Here is a 16,679-nt window from a genome sequence, read left to right on the forward strand (position 1 = left end):
TTACATGCAAACGCATGCGCAGTAGCACCCAAAAACACAGTAGTGTGTACAGCATGGAATTAAACAGTGCAGGTTATTCATGAGGTGGCCAGAGGGGGAGGGTCAGCTGATGAATCCCACCGCAAACTGAGACACTCCACATAGGTCAAACATGTCAGTTTTATAACATTCAATGTGAGAGGGTGATAATACGTGTAAGAAGCACTTAAATGTGTCAAGGTGAGAAATTAATCAGGAATCGAGGCAAATATGTCACAAAATGTGACAAATGTCCCAGATATTTAAAATGTGGAAGCAAAAAATTATCCCATAGGGAATTTCTTTATCTGTTAATCTATATGTTAGATTTTACATTCTATTCTTTAAGCCTATCTACAGTAGTTAGGGGTTTATTATGTGTGCTTCTGCAAACACCATTGTGACCTGTAGCTGCAGGATATATGCGTTCTCTGTCCCAAGGGAGAGTGTTGATTAAATAAGCAGCTAATATGAAGCATTTTTTCATGAAAAAACTAAAGTCAGTTCTGAAAACACTGAATGGGAAGAAAACAACTCCAAACCTTTATTACATCGACAGCTACTATAACAGCAGATAGCAATACAATCAAACAAAACAAAACTACTTTTGTTTCATTTTTTGATTTTGTGGGCAAAAGCATAATTGTTCAGATTGAACCATTGATTCAATTGAAGCATCTGAAAAAAATGGACAGCATGCTGTGTGATTATATATGATTAAGGAAACTGTCTTCATAAAGGTAAAAAATGCCTCTGAAGATCACTTACAGGGGTCAAATATTGCCCCTTAATCAAAAAGTTAATTTCTGACATTGGAAGGAGTGAAGATGAAGTCTCTCAGACATGAACATTTAATAAACCACAATATATGTATACTGTATGTATGACAGACTGCATGAATAATGCATTGTCCTATTTGGTATTCCCCTCTCCATACTCACAAAATTGACCTGTCCTTTGGTTTGAGCCCACACCATGCAGTGAACAGAGCTGGCCGTGTGTGTGTGTGTGTGTGTGTGTGTGTGTGGTAGAGTGGGGGGAGGGGGGGGTCACACATACTCCCTGAGCTCCATCCTCCTCATCCTCCCCACCAAGCAAGATGAGTGGCGGGGCGCGTGACACACACGCTCTCCGCAGAGTCGACACGCCCTTGTGCTGATGACATCATAGAGAGAGATGTGGAGAAAGGACGGAGACAGAAACAGTGTTGAAGGGCAAATATGAAAAAACAACTGTTAAAAAATTTTTTTAGCAAGGTGGAGGGGGAGAGTGAAGCAAAACCAAAATTAACAAAAAAATTAACATCTTACTCAACCTCATGTTCTTTCAAACCCATATGACTATTTCTTCACAATTCACTTTCATTGTATGGAAAAAGATGCAATGAAAGTGAATGGTGACTGAGACCAACATTTTTGCCTAAGATCTTTTTTGTGTTCCACAGAAGAATGAAAGCCACATGGGTTTGGAAGAACATGGGGGTGAGTACGTAAATAATGATGAATTTTAAATTTTTTGGTCAGCTATCCCTTTAAAAAGCAAATCATAACAACAAGACGAGAGTGAGATGAGAGTTGAGAGAAAGATGGCAGAGGGCAGGTGCTGTGTCAGCATTCTCTCTCAGTAAATCCACCTGTCAGTCAGTGTGTCCCAGCCCATCATGGTCTCCACATTGGGCAAGATTGAGTGTAGAAATAATGTACTAACGTACATAATGTACATGTCATGACTGCACATTTCAGCACAAGTCTGACTCAGCTATTCCTGTGCAGCGGAACCTGCATCTGCATTCAGCAATGTCAGCTAAACACCACAACACTTCATGACATAAGCCTGCATGATCACCTGCAACTGCATATGTGACTATATGACTCCGTTGTCATTTATCAGTGGTTCTGAATTGCTTAACTGAAGACAATGCAGATCTCTGCCACATGAATTACCCAGATGAGAATTGCTAATATTGTATACAAACTGTCTGGTGTATAACGCAAAGCCTGCAGTTGAGTAGGACTTGTCTGTGGTGGTGTAAGTGAAGCTCAGTGAGAGGGGTGTGTGTTACAGTAATGGTGGTGTGGTCCTTACCAATGTGACGCCAGACAGCACCTCAAGCAGAGATATGAGATTATGTCCATCCCTTAGATCTTCATACAGGTCTGTGATGTGCTTCCTCACCTTAGGAGAGAGAAATAGAGAGAGCAAGATTTAGTAAAAGGCTGGATTGAGGGTAAATACAACAGTGTGTGAATTATGAGCAAGAGTGTTAGAGTTACAAAAGAGTTTGTGCTATAGTTGCCATCTTCTATCCTTTTTACAGGCTGACTCTATACATCAAACTGCATTTAACCTCATGTGATCCTGTGTACACATGCGTGGACATTGTATTTCGGCTTTGCTATTCGCAATGCATCATTTAATTTAATCCGATGGATCTCAGTTCAGGACACTCTGGGCTGTCAGTAAAGGGCTAAACTTTCGTAAGTAGTTATGTGACAAAACAACATGGTGCCGATCACAGCGGAGTTTGTCTTTGGGAGAAATGCCAACAAAACTATATCTGGTAAGATACCTAATTAAGTTTTTACATTTAAACCTGTTTGAGTCAAAAGATTAGAGTCTCTACTTTCATCTGATATTGCATTTTTTAAATTTGAGCAATTAATCGTGAAATGCCACAAAAATGAAAATTCTGTCATTATTTACTCACCCTAATGTCACTCCAAAGACATATTGCTTTCAAATCACTGATCAACTCCCGTTTGCAGTGCCCAAATCAAATATGGTGTCTACAGTGCAGGTTGGATGTCAATAACATCAAACCTCACTGGTTATTGTGTGACTCGTGACTAAACGTCATGACATCAAATCTGCATCACAGTTGCAAAGCTTAACATAAATTTCCTTATGTTCATCAAACAAAGTGATTTTATGGCTTCATAAGCCTTGAAATGTAGTGGCGAGATATAATATCTACTTATACTGTGGTTTCATGGTATTCTTTTGTACTTTTTGGAACTTTACAGCCTCTATTCACTTTAATTGCAAAACCCATGTGAAGATTTTAGACATGGGTTTGGAGCAATATTGGGGTGAATAAATAATGACAGAATTTTCATTTTTGGGTGACCTATTTCTTTAATCACTAGATCTAACCAGTAGAGGGCAGCACACTCATTAAAATATGGATGTGTAAAAAGACAATGTGGCAAGAATCAAAGCAGAGGAAATAACAGGGGATCTTGAAGTCCTGTTCCTCAGTATGTGTGCGAGTGTGTGTGTTTGTGGATACAGAGGTCCTAAGCTGTATACAGCAGGGCCAACACAGATGCCTCCTGTTGGCAACCCCACAGGACCACAGAGAGGAACCATCTGCCGAGTATAAAAGAACACCCTCACACAACCGTGTGTCCTGTTCTCTCCATCCATCCTCTCTATTCCCTCTCTTTCTAGAGCTCAGGGAATTCTGGAATGCCCCAAAATATCATATTTAAAGTAGAAGTGTGTAATTTCTTCAAAGTTAAAATATTTTTTCCAATCCCAATTTGATTTGCAAGCCAGTCGTAGGTTGATTTCCTTGAATGGCGTTATATCAAAACATTGCTGTCCATTTCAGTATCCCGATCAGCCCGATATAGTGACATTGGCTCAACCATATTACATACCAACCATATTGAATATTACATTAAAACAACATAGAACAATAAAATATATGTATTGTGTTTCTATTACATGCATGTTTACACACTTCTGGAGCACAATTTAGTAATTTCTCTCCACTTCTGTCTCTCTCCTTTCATTTAAACATTGCACTCAGGCATATTATCATGGGATGCCCCCTGTTTCCATAGACACAGAAAATAAGTTAAACTTGGGCACTGGGGTAATCCCCATGTGTTCAGGTATTAAACTGTAAAAGGTACCACACTCAAATGTGCCCCACTTGTATTATCTGCGCATGAGCTTGCATCCTTTCTGTAGGCAGGTATGTCATACAAACCTACTCAAACCTGTTCAACATTTTTGCAATGAGGTCATTGCACACAAACAACTACAAACAGCATTTTCAGTCAGTGTAACACGGCCTAAGGCTAACTGCACACACCTGTTCACCTGCCAGAAAAGGAGAGGGATATGTAAACACAAACGCTAACAAGCATCATCACCTACTTAGTCCCTGCTAATGAGGCTCTGACTCATGACAAGCTATGTGAGCTATGCTACTACAAAGACAAGAGAGAATGACTTAAATAATCATGGATTCCCAGAAATAATCTGAAATTTTCATACATAGTGTTTCCCCGGGGATTTGTTTTTCAAGCAGCAGTACTGTTGTGCACGTCCACGAGCCCATCCTTGGAGGAACAGCTTAAAACGACCTTAGAATCATTATAGATGGGTTATTCATGTGCGTCTTGTCATGTGTTTGTTTATTTAATGGGAACTTTTGACCCTTAAAGGGCTCTGGAAAGCCAGATTGTTGTTTCTATAACTGTCAAATGATGAAATGCCTCAACACAGAAAATTACTTGCACTTTTTTTTAATTAAACATAAATACAAATGGATAGTATAAATTAGTAGTGATTCTTGGATTTCAATCTTAGGAGGACCTGACCCCCAATAACACTATAAGATGTGTGCATTTAATGTATTCCACTCTGTTGCATTGATGGTGTTTCGTTTTTAAAACTGTGTTTTTACATAATTTAAGATAGCCAGCTAATATTCATTCAGAACATTGTCATTTTCTACAATAAACATGAATCAAGTTATAAAAATAACCGAAATCGCTTGAATAACGACAAATCATTTATTATTGTAACCGTCTATTCATTGGCAGTACATTTCTGTCCTGATTCCTTTTTGTTCTCCATTTATTAACAATAAATTTAGTGACAATTTTTCTCAATCTCACCTTAACCAGTAGGTGGCAACAAATGTGTTCAACCATTGATAAAGTACAGAGTTGTTTACAAATGAAACTGTATTTATCTTTATTAAAATTTTAAGAGAAATTTAGCAACATAAGCGTTTTCCCCATAAATGACAATGTATAGCTATCATTTTGTGAACTGCTGTACAGGACTCTAAAAAACAAAACAATATTAGCCAAAAAATAATTATAAGTGAGCTGTTTGCTCACACAGCGCTGACTAAAGTATTGAATGCAGACTGTATTTTAATCGCAGCCTTTTAAGGTTCATTAACGACGCAAGGCCATGTTGCGACTTCAATCTTAATTCAATGAATCATGCAGCATTAATGGATACCATACCGGTGTCTCAGAAGTCAAAGTCTGCTGGTTCAAAGCATTTTAGATGGTTTCCCTCATCATGTATCCTATAGGTTTCAAAACTGTCACATCCGTTTAGGGTGGTTTTTCAGCATTAACGTGAAAATAAGAACGAATAAAAATTAAATATTACATGTTCTTTGGAGGGCCAACCCTTCTATATATTGTGGATTTTAGAATTCACAAAGTTTTTACAAAGTGTGTTACTAAATAAACCATCGGTTTTTCATATCTGTGTTTTTTTGTTGTTGCCAATAACCGATATGCCGATGGTTTAATTTGGTCAATAATTGGCAGATACATCGGTGCATCCCTAGTCAAAATAAATAAATAAAAATTGTGTCAACATGCATGTAATGGTAAACTTTACCGTTTAAAGCAGGGTATTTTTCTATATTAAAATACTTTCTCGTATCCCAGCAGAGATAACTATAAGTAAGCCTTTTGTAGGTTGATGTGCCTGAAAAGTGTAAATATTGTGATCCTGTGGCACTACCCCAACATTGCTCTGTTTGTTTAAGCATCCTGCCCAACCCAACACTGCAACACTGCCTCAACTAAGTGTAAGTTTGGAGCAGGACTTTTGTTTGTCAGACCAGTAAAAGATATTGTGGGTGGTTTGGTTTGGTTTGGTTGTTGTTATTTTTGCAATTCCGTTTGGTGATGCTAGTGATACAGAATTTAAATACTTCTATTTTAAGTTTGAAGTGGTTAGGACTAACAGAAGAGGAATCAGTCTTTCATTTTTACATAGAAAAAAGCTGTCTGTCATCTCTTATACGATATAAAGAGGCACCAAAAGGGTCACACAGCTCTAGTATATGTAACTACTTCCAGCGTCTAACATTACAGCAGTGCTGAGCAAAGGCACTGTATCTCATTCCCTATGGTTGACCTACATTACAGTGATACCGCTAGAGTTATGAGGTCACTATCTCTAACATAATAACTCGGGCCCTTATGTGGCTAGTCATCTGCCCTGCCCTTTGAATACCCAGCATTCTTTGCTCCCATGATCTGGTGGTCAGTGGGGCAGGAGATACAGAGGATTAACAGACACAAATACAGTTCTGGAGCATAGCAACATGCTAAATGTCTTTTCAGTTGTGGAGTCATAAAAAAAGATGGGAAATGTTTTACTAATTGTGATATTTATAGATCAATAAAGGTCAGGGAAAGTACACACTGTACTTGCAGGATTTACACCTACTGCAAGTTCGAAAGCCTTGTGGCATTACTGAAGAGGCCAGTCCTTGAGTTGAGTGTGTAAGTGTAAATATGTGAGCGTGTGTTCAGCAGAACTGGAGCTCAGGGGCCTGTGGGCCTTATCTTTGTGCATTGCAGCACAAATAACCCAGCGTGCTGGACTGTACCTTTATGAGATGTTTGTTGACCCATTTGGTGAAAGTTTTCTTCTGAACCCTGTCTCGTTCATCTGTGAAGAGAGAGAGAGAGAGAGAGAGAGAGGGCAAGACAGAGAAGAAAACAGGATAGAAAGAGAGAGGAAGAGGAGAGAAGAATGGAGGAAAAGATTAGGTTAATTATGTAACACAACAGGAAGACCACAGCATCATGATATTGGTGTGTACTATTTGCAAGCTTTCTCTCCAGTCATGCTTTAAAGAGCTTGCATTTCTCAAATGTAGAAAGGGAAAGAGGACAAATGCAGATTCTTTCTAAGCATTGTACCTATTGTCACATGACTTAACAGAAAGACACATTAAATCCACGCATTTAATGATAGGCAAAGAATGTTACGGTGGTACATCATTACCTATTTTAGGAGAGGTTTGGTAAAATTGGAAACTAGGCTGGAAGTTTAAAAAAAGACCAGTTTAATAGGTTCATTACAGTTCTCACCTGACCTACATTCTCCACAGTTTACTATAACATGTATGAGGTTGATAAAAGTCACACATAAATGAATACCAGCTCAGATAACATAGGCTGATATAAGACTTGATGTTGCCTCATACTTGTGTGTACACAGGGCTGTGTAAATATCATGCCTTTAAAATTCTCCAATTCAGTATACAGACCTACAGTGTGATCAAAGCTGAGATAACACAGCTTTGATCTGACTCCTGATGCTGTGGATGTTGGTATGGTTAAAACACACACAAAAAAACAAAAAACAAAAAAGGAATTATGTTGAGGAATTTAAAATGTAATATTTATTTTGGTCTGAATTAAGACATGAACTTAAGGTCGAATGCATTTTTTGTCTCAGAGTCTGGACATGCCAGAGCTGTGATGCAGTGAAGCACAGAATGGAAATTGATCACATTGCACTTACACTGGCAGCCAAAAGCTTAGAATAATGTTCAGATTTTGCTCTTATGGAAAGAAATTGGTACTTTTATTCACCAAAGTGGCATTCAACTGATCACAATGTATAGTCAGGACATTAATAACATGAAATATTACTTAAACTACTTCAAAGAGTTCTCATCATAAAATCCTCCATGTGCAGCAATGACAGCTTTGCAGATCCTTGGCATTCTAGCTGTCAGTTTGTCCAGAAACTCAGGTGACATTTCACCCCATACTTCCTGTAGCACTTGCCATAGATGTGGCTGTCTTGACGGGCACTTCTCATGCACCTTACAGTCTAGCTGATCCCACAAAAGTTCAATGGGGTTAAGATCCATAACACTCTTTTCCAATTATCTGTGTTTCTTTGCCCACTCTAACCTTTTCTTTTTGTTTTTCTGTTTCAAAAGTGGCTTTTTCTTTGCAAAATTCTTCCCATAAGGCCTGCACCCCTGAGTCTTCTCTTTACTGTTGTACATGAAACTGGTGTTGAGCGGGTAGAATTCAATGAAGCTGTCAGCTGAAGACATGTGTGGTGTCTATTTCTCAAACTAGAGACTCTGATGTACTTATCCTCTTGTTTAGTTGTGCATCTGGCCTTGCACATCTCTTTCTGTCCTTGTTAGAGCCAGTTGTTCTTTGTCTTTGAAGACTGTAGTGTACACCTTTGTATGAAATCGAGTTTCTAGAGAAAGCTGTCTCTTTTTTTTGCCATTTTTGACCTAATATTGACCTTAAGACATGCCAGTCTATTGCATACTGTGGTGACTCAAAAACAAACACAAAGACAATGTTAAGCTTCATTTAAGGAACCAAACAGCTTTCAACTGTGTTTGATCTAATGGAAAGTGATTTTCTAGTACCAAATTAGCAATTTAGCATGATTACTCAAGGATAAGGTGTTGGAGTGATGGCTGCTGGAAATGGGGCCTGTCTAGATTTGATCAAAAATGACTTTTTACAAAAGTGACGGTGCTGTTTTTTACATCAGTAATGTCCTGACTATACTTTGTGATCAGCTGAATGCCACTTTGGTGAACTAAAGTACCAATTTCCTTCCAAAACAGCAAAGTTTGTACATTATTCCAAACTTTTGTGAAAGTTCATTTCACTCTCTCTTCCTCTCTCTATCATTTGACCACAAACTGTGAGTGCTACAGTTGATGTGGTTGCTATGGAAACAAAGCAATACTAAGCAACCATGTGGTACTGAAGGCCCACTTCCTCTGCACACACATCATACTCTCAAATTAAAAATACACATGCATACACAGCCATACCCTCTAATGAATAATACACTATTGTAATTACTAACCAAAACAATCTATACCTTACACATTACAACCAAACGTCATACTCACAAAAAATACACATATCAGCCAGGCTGATTAATTGGCCTGTGTTTTGGCTAATTTGAGATTATCAGGATTGACCGCACAGCCAATTAACAGAAATGTTACCAGTGACAGCCTTTTCAACTGATAATAAACATTTTCTGTAAAGTAAATTTAGCAAAATAAGTGTTCAGTTGATTTCAGCAATTTTGGGTAAGTCTTGTATGCAAACATAAAACAGTTTTATGTACATATCTGCATTATGTCAACCAGTTACTCTAAGGTTAAGGTTGTTTACATTAACATTAATAAACAAAGTAGTCAACTTTGTTTAATAACGAACAATACTTTTACAGCATTTGTTAATGTTACTGTTAATTTCCATACAAATATAGGTACTTTTTTAACATTAAAAGATGTACATGTTAACATTAGTTAATGCATTGTGAACTAGCATTAACTAATCATTAGGGATGCACAGATACCACTTTTCTCTTCCGATCCGATTCCAATATCGGAAATCTCAGTATCGGCCGATACCGATCCCAAGCCGATACCAGTGATGTTTTTTTGCATAATCAGTTTAGAATATCTTTACATTATTGTGTGGAACTAATTGGGAGTACTCTTTAATATGTAAAGAAACACAAACCTCTAACTACACATTATTTCAATATAAATCTATAGCTTATTTAGAAACACCTTATTATTAACTAGTATACTGGATAATGTAGCAGCAAAATTGACAGTAATTCCAGTCTTCAAAACTTCAGTAGAAAAGAAACCAGTGTTTTATTTTTGCCTTTTTTCTTCTTTTTTTTTAATGTTTCAACTTGCATCTGGACTTTAAAGGATACAGATCTCTTTTTTTTTTTCAATTTAGTTGTAAGACATCAGTCTACTTTTCATTCACTGTTATTTTTTGGAACCATTCAACTTAAATATTGTTATAAATTGTAAACAAATACTAATGATGACAATAATAATAATAATAATAATAATAATAATAAATTGTTATTAATATTATTATTATTGACTTTTAATTTTAAATATAGTAATATATATAATATATTTAAAAATCGTGCACTTTTTAAACCCTCACGCTTTTATTTTGACATTCTAAACTCTCCAGGAAGTCCTGTATGTGTCTGTTTGTAGGCAAGTTCACAGTAGTTTAATTAGCTTCTTATTAAATTTCTGGTAAAATGCACCTCCGGTGCCGTTCTAAATGCATATTATTAGTGAACTGAACTATTGAGCATCTACATCTGCGATGCTGTTCTTAAGTAGCACTCAAATATTGCGCACCGCTGTGAAGGCTAAAAATAGCCACGAGTGCATCACTAGCCTGTGCGTGAGTTTGTGTCAACAGAGGAGCTCTATTCACTAATGCACTGGCCCTGAATTCACAGCCTTTTGTGATTCACAGAGCTATCGCATGTCTTCAGGTGGATCTGAATAAAATGCACAAGTCATATGAACTGCTTTATTGGTGTTTTTATGGTTCTTTTATGTCATTTTTGGAGCTTGACAGTAACGAACATGACTAACACACAGTATCGGATTTGGATCGGGCTCGTCGGAACCGATACCCGATCCGTCTAAAAGCTTCAGTATCAGAGCCGATACCGATCCAGGTATCGGATCGGTACATCCCTACTAATAATTAACAAAAGTATATTTAGAAATTAAAATGAACCAAGACAACTAAACACTGCATAAAAATATTGCTCGCTGTCAGTTCATGATAGTTAATGTATTATCTAATGTTATAGAACCTTATTGTGAAGTGTTACCTAAATTTCTGTACCAAAATGACTTGATTATCTACAACTGTGGGAATCTAACTTCTGCATAATAGGATTTCTTTTGTCAGGGCAAGTACAGGAAACACACCTTTTAAGGTTTCCACATAACACACACACCTTGACAGTTTGGATCTAATACACACACACCATTGCAAAAGTATATATATATATATATATATATATATATATATATATATATATATATATATATATATATAAAAATGTTTTAAAAAGTAAATATGACTGGTTTAATCTCAGCGAGACTTCAGTTGCTTGTGATATCGTTATCCACGTGTTTGTGGATGTCACAGAGGGGCACATTCTCTCGTCCTCACTACAGTGAGTCATTGTGTGTTGCCTTACACATCCTGCGCTGTGCAAACATGGTACGGAGCTCATCCCATCACGTTCACACATACAGCATCAATACAACAGTAGGCACACATCAGCAAAGAGCAAACACAATAACACACAAATCACAGTGTCCATGTGACTAGGTGACGAAAAACACACAGGAACACAAATAGAAACTGACCTGCGCAGCACATGAGCGTGTGCAGATGAGCATTGAGGGTCCTTTCAGTGCAATAATCAGGCCACATTTTGATTTGTTTTTGGAGTCTTATTCGTCTTGGTTTCCAGAATGATCTACCTTTCCCAGTCTTGCCATTGCTGCCATATCAAATCTCAACTCAAATGAGAAGTTTGGCTCACACGTGCATGTCAAACTCTATCAGAGCTCCTCCCTTACAACTAATAAGGACTGACACACCCCTCCTCCCATAAACCACTTTTCTCACCCTCTTTCTGAGGTAAGATCTGTTGTAAATGCAGTAAAGAGTGCTCTCCTTTCACCTTCTAACATTTACTCTCTCATAATCAGTGGTTACTTAGTTCCTGTGTTTGGATTAATAACCTCTTGCACAGCAGTTGCAGTCAAATTTATCCTCAAGTGTCATTTTAGCTTTCGAGTCTCTTTAATTTTGGTCAGAAGTGAACCAGTCAAAATTAAATTAGAGGTTGCTTCTCTGATTAGATCATGCTCCTCTGAATTGTTGTTAGGAAGTCCTTAAACAATGTGATGAGATCAGGAAGCATGTCTCTATGATGATGTCATCTGCACAGTTTGGTTATTGTGCTCCAGTGTTCCGATTCCAACAATGTTGTCATGCAAACACTCTTCCCAAAGCGACTGCCTTATCTTGAAAGTGCACAAACCCCAAGGAACTAGATCATAGATCATGACAACATCATGCAAGTTAATTAAAGGTCCATATCATAAATAGTCTTGTGATGCAGTGTGGCTTGATCCTATCGATGACTCCAATACGATGACTGAGTTGTGCAATAAACTCAAAAAGATATGACAGAGCATTCGGCTGTGTTTGTTGTCAAGTCATTACGGCATCATCACTCCCTCGGCAGAGCTCTCAGGATGCATAACTGAATTGCAGGGAAAACCAGAATGAAAGTGAAAGTGAAAGTGTGTGTGTGTGGGGGGGGGGGGGGGTGTAATACTGGAAGGTAATCTGGGGATATTTGGGAATGAATGAATGAATGAATAGACTGGACAAGAACAACAGAAAAAACGGAACAGGAGTGAATCAAGATTATTTGCTCTTTGCATCATAACAAAATGCAGAAACAGGGTCCTTTGCTGCAATCCCAAATGTGTGAGTCAGCAAAACAGAGGCAGTGAAATAACTACCGAGATGCTAGCATGATCTCATAAAGCTGCGACCAAACACAGAGCCACAGCCAACCAGCAGTCAGAAAGGATCCGGCACATTGACATGACATTTGATCTCACGTAGCCCTGGTTAAACAGGTCGTTAAATCCCTGCAATGATTCCAAAAGCAAAGAAGGAAAAACACTGATTATCCTTAGACAGTAGCACACACACACCGGGTTCCTCAGAGACATTCACTCACAAACACAATCAATGCTACAACAAGACAGCTGAGACTTAGTTCCATCTTCCTTATCTGTTGAAGAGACACAAGGCAGGCAAGTTGAAGCTTTTCTAATTGTGGTCCTGTCATCTTTGTTCTTTCCTCCAGTAGTTCTGAGTTGCATTTACTCATTTCTTCGGTATTCCATGTCTCTCATCTGATTTTTTTAGAGATTGTTATCCCGTTGTCTCCATGTGTGGCCCTATGAACTATAAATACCAGACAGAGCTTACGCTCCTAATGCCACACAAAGTGCTTATCCCTTCTCGTCAATGTGGTCATCACGTCTAATCACTCATCAGGTTCAGACAGAAGTCCCTCCTCTGCGTCTTCTCTTTCTGTTTTGCAGTTTTCTGAGCCCAGTTTCCACACTCTTTCTTTTATTTTCATATTTAGCCTTGTGTTACTCGATCTCTCTCTCCCCCTCTTCATGGTGGCACTCAGAGGCTGGCACAGCTCGTGTCCTCTCTTCCAGCTCCCTCCCTCCTCATGTGCTACCTTTTATCTTCCCCATTTGTCTTTTTATACATTAACAACAAGCGCATTTCACCAGTATTTGTGTTTAGTGGTTGTTTGGTGGGTTATGGCTGTCCACATGGAAGTTATAGGTTATAACTGGAAACTGGAAGTTTTGCAAGATTGCAAATGCTGATGGTTTGGAGAGGTTTAATGGTTTGGAGAGAAATGCATTAGATTGGATTTCTTTAGTAAGAATATTTGCATCAAAATAAATGCGTAACACAAAGTAGCAATGAATAATTAGTTAATTAAATAATTAAATCCTAAACAACAAACACAAGCTGCATCTATAGCATATATAATGTAATACAGCAGTAAAAGTGAAAGTCTAATGTATCATTAAGGAATAATTCCCAGAGATAGAGAGGCGTTGGGACTGTAAAAGTAAGTCTCTGCGGGGGAGCCAAAGAACTAAGACCTATTAAAATAAAGTCTATTAGAGGTGTTGTGGAGAGATTCAGACAAACATTGACATTGATGGATAACAGTGGGCAGAACTTCATATTGAGTTTGTTTTGGATTTGTGTACCAAATAAAACACAGAGACTTGAGGTTTACCACATTTGTATTAACATATAATAGGGTGCAACATCAAGGACAAAAGGTGGTTGCCAGCACAAAACAAACACAGACAGACACATACAAACAGACTAATAATGAAAAGTGCCCAACCCTACAGCTTTACCCACACCCATGTTCCGCTACACTTCCTGTTGTAGCTAATAATAACCTCTGTGTAGCAATATTGCATCTCTTTCTTTTTTCATTCTCTCCGTCACAGAGAGCATGACAGTTAGAATACTCAAGACACAACAGAGCACAGATCTTGCATGACCCATAGCTTGCTCACCCTCATACACATACAGTATGCATGGATGCAAATAATCCAAAAGAACAGCAACCCAGGCTGCCTGCTACACAGATCAAGCCACATGAGTTACATATGTGGCAGAAAGCCAGATTTGGCCACTTCTACCAAACTCTGCCCTAGGGTTGTCATAACTTGAATCACATCTTATGGAATAATACCAACTGATTTACAATACCACATATTCAACACCAACATTCTTCAAAATTTCTCTTCTTGTGTTCCATGGAAGAATGTTCATGTTCATACAGGCTTGGAATGACAAGACATCGAGTATATGATGACATAATCGTCATTAGGGCTGCACAATTAATCAAATAAAAATAATCAGCATTACAATTACAGCTGCCTCAAATAATAATGAAAAGTTTCAATTACAGAATTTAATTTAGGTCAACTCCTGTTGCGTCAATATCAATATTAGGTTTTTATGCAGCTGCAGCAGCAGTTGAACATTGTAACCTATCACATATATATGCTGTATGTTGCTTACTTTGTGAATCATTTATTTAAAATATGAACAATTTAAAATTGGTACAAGCTCAGTTGAGCATTCCCTTCATTGTCTGTGCAGAACTAATTGGTAATATTATATTCATTTTGTTGATATAGCTGATTAATGTCATATATATAGGATGCATTTGTAAGAAGGTGATTAACCCATTAAGCGCTTCAGTTTATCGGCTCACGCAGTTCAGATGGTGCAATCCTCAATGTACAGTGACTGAATCATTTGACAAGGTTTTATTTAACAAGGTTAGTTATTTATCGTCAAGAGTATATGTGCAATACGACTGACACACAACAGCTTTAAAATGCTCACAGGCTTATTTTGAACACATGCTCTGTTACTGCTTTTACACTGAAATGGACAATTAATCCAAGTGACATGTCCTAGTGTGATTTATTAAACCGCTGAAGGCTGCAATCTTAGTGTGGAAGAGATGCGTACTTTAAATGAATGTATAAATCTGACCGCTCATACTCTGGAAACTCCACAGACATTGAGAATCATTCACGTTTTTTGAGATGACAAAGCAGAGCACTAATCCACTGTGAACCATGCAGCACATGTCAACTATATATTTATATAATTAAAGCACAGCATTTGCGCTTTTAATCTCAACTCTGCTTTATTTATATCGCATTTAAAACAACAGAGTTGACCAAAGTGCTTCACAGTAAATAAAATTTAAAACAAAATTACCACATACACAAACACCAGTAATCACACCTGGCTCGTTGGAGCATTGGTTTCAGAATCTGGCGTGTTTTCTCCCATGGTTCAGTTCGTTTAGGCATATATTAACATGGCAATTGTACTCAAATCCGCACCAAAACAATTGGCCCGAGACCGCCTGAACGAGGTGGTCTTGGACCAACTGCAAATGAACTCTGGAGCGGTTCGCTTGTGGTGAGAATGCAAACCAACCTATCGGACCAACGAACCAAACAATATCCCTACAAAAACCATGAACATAACTGAAGGATCTTTGGAGAAGACATCTGTAGATCAGCACTTCTCTGTAATTCATCATCAAAAGGTGGATATAGCCTTTTGGCAACTATATTAGATATAATTGCATGTTTAAAATCGGAGCTGTTTTATAATTCCTGAGGTAATTTTAGTACGATCATTTCTCTCTTAGGATAGCGGCAGAACACGGGTAGGACGGTGTTAGCAACTTATTGACAAATAAAAACATTTTTACGTGGCTTTACTCTGCTGTGTGTGTGTGTGTGTGTGTGTGTGTGTGTGTGTGTGTGTGTGTGTGTGTGTGTGTGTGTGTGTGTGTGTGTGTGTGTGTGTGTGTGTGTAAGTGCAAGAGAGATATCTGTGAGAACAGGCACGTTTCAATGGAGAAATAATGCAAATCAACTAATAAAGGATAAAAATAGCCATGACGGAAACTTTACGCCTCATAGCCATCCGAGTGATGGATAATTTGTATTTGGAGCACAACCTCTAACTGGCGACGCTCGAAAATTCTCTAAAATTTGTAATGGTTGACAAATATTTTACAGGCATATAATTTTAACCAGTATATCAATGGATGAACTTAATGCTGGAACAGCAAACAAACATAGTGACCAATAAGGGGACAGCTTGCTCACATGTGACTTTTATTGACATAGTTTTGGTCCGTTTTGCAATGTTGCCTTATTGTAACAATTTAGTCCACGTTTCGGAACAAAGCAAACTGTCTACAGGTCTGAAAACACCCTAAAATACAAACACACCAAAACTGTGTTCTACATATAATTTGTCAGACTCAAAGGCCAGTGTAAACAGATGAGATTTCAGACGTGATTTGAAAGTCTTCAATGATCACACTGGGCCGTGTTGTGAACTGTTTATCCGGAAAAGCGAAGCTTCCGGCAAAAAACACACATCATAATAAAAGTTAAATGCTTGAAATTGAAGAAATTAAATAAAGAATTTAACACAAATATATTACAACTGTATAGTAAAATGTAATATCCACTTTAATATAATATAACAATAATTAATCAATATATCACAAGCAAGACAGCTGTTGAATAAACGTTGGGCAAAAAATAAAATTTAATGGCG

General features: G+C 37.8%; 1 protein-coding gene across 9 annotated transcripts in view; it reads right to left on the minus strand.

The window, feature by feature from the left end:
- The window catches only part of macf1a (microtubule actin crosslinking factor 1a), a 217,384-nt gene that overhangs the window by 123,981 nt on the left and 76,724 nt on the right, over positions 1-16,679 (minus strand). For 5 of the 9 annotated variants that reach the window (XM_051670241.1, XM_051670243.1, XM_051670244.1 and 2 more), the window contains exons 2-3: positions 6,683-6,744; positions 2,104-2,193 (exon numbers count right to left, since the gene is read on the minus strand). In XM_051670241.1, coding sequence (XP_051526201.1) covers positions 2,104-2,193; positions 6,683-6,744 — 152 coding nt within the window. Of the gene's footprint in view, positions 1-1,077; positions 1,174-2,103; positions 2,194-6,682; positions 6,745-11,299; positions 12,121-16,679 lie in introns of those variants that run through there. The other 4 variants (XM_051670235.1, XM_051670237.1, XM_051670233.1 and 1 more) reach the window with 2 other exon arrangements.

This window comes from Myxocyprinus asiaticus, chromosome 34, assembly GCF_019703515.2.
Source record: "Myxocyprinus asiaticus isolate MX2 ecotype Aquarium Trade chromosome 34, UBuf_Myxa_2, whole genome shotgun sequence".
Classification (NCBI taxonomy): Eukaryota; Metazoa; Chordata; class Actinopteri; order Cypriniformes; family Catostomidae; genus Myxocyprinus; species Myxocyprinus asiaticus.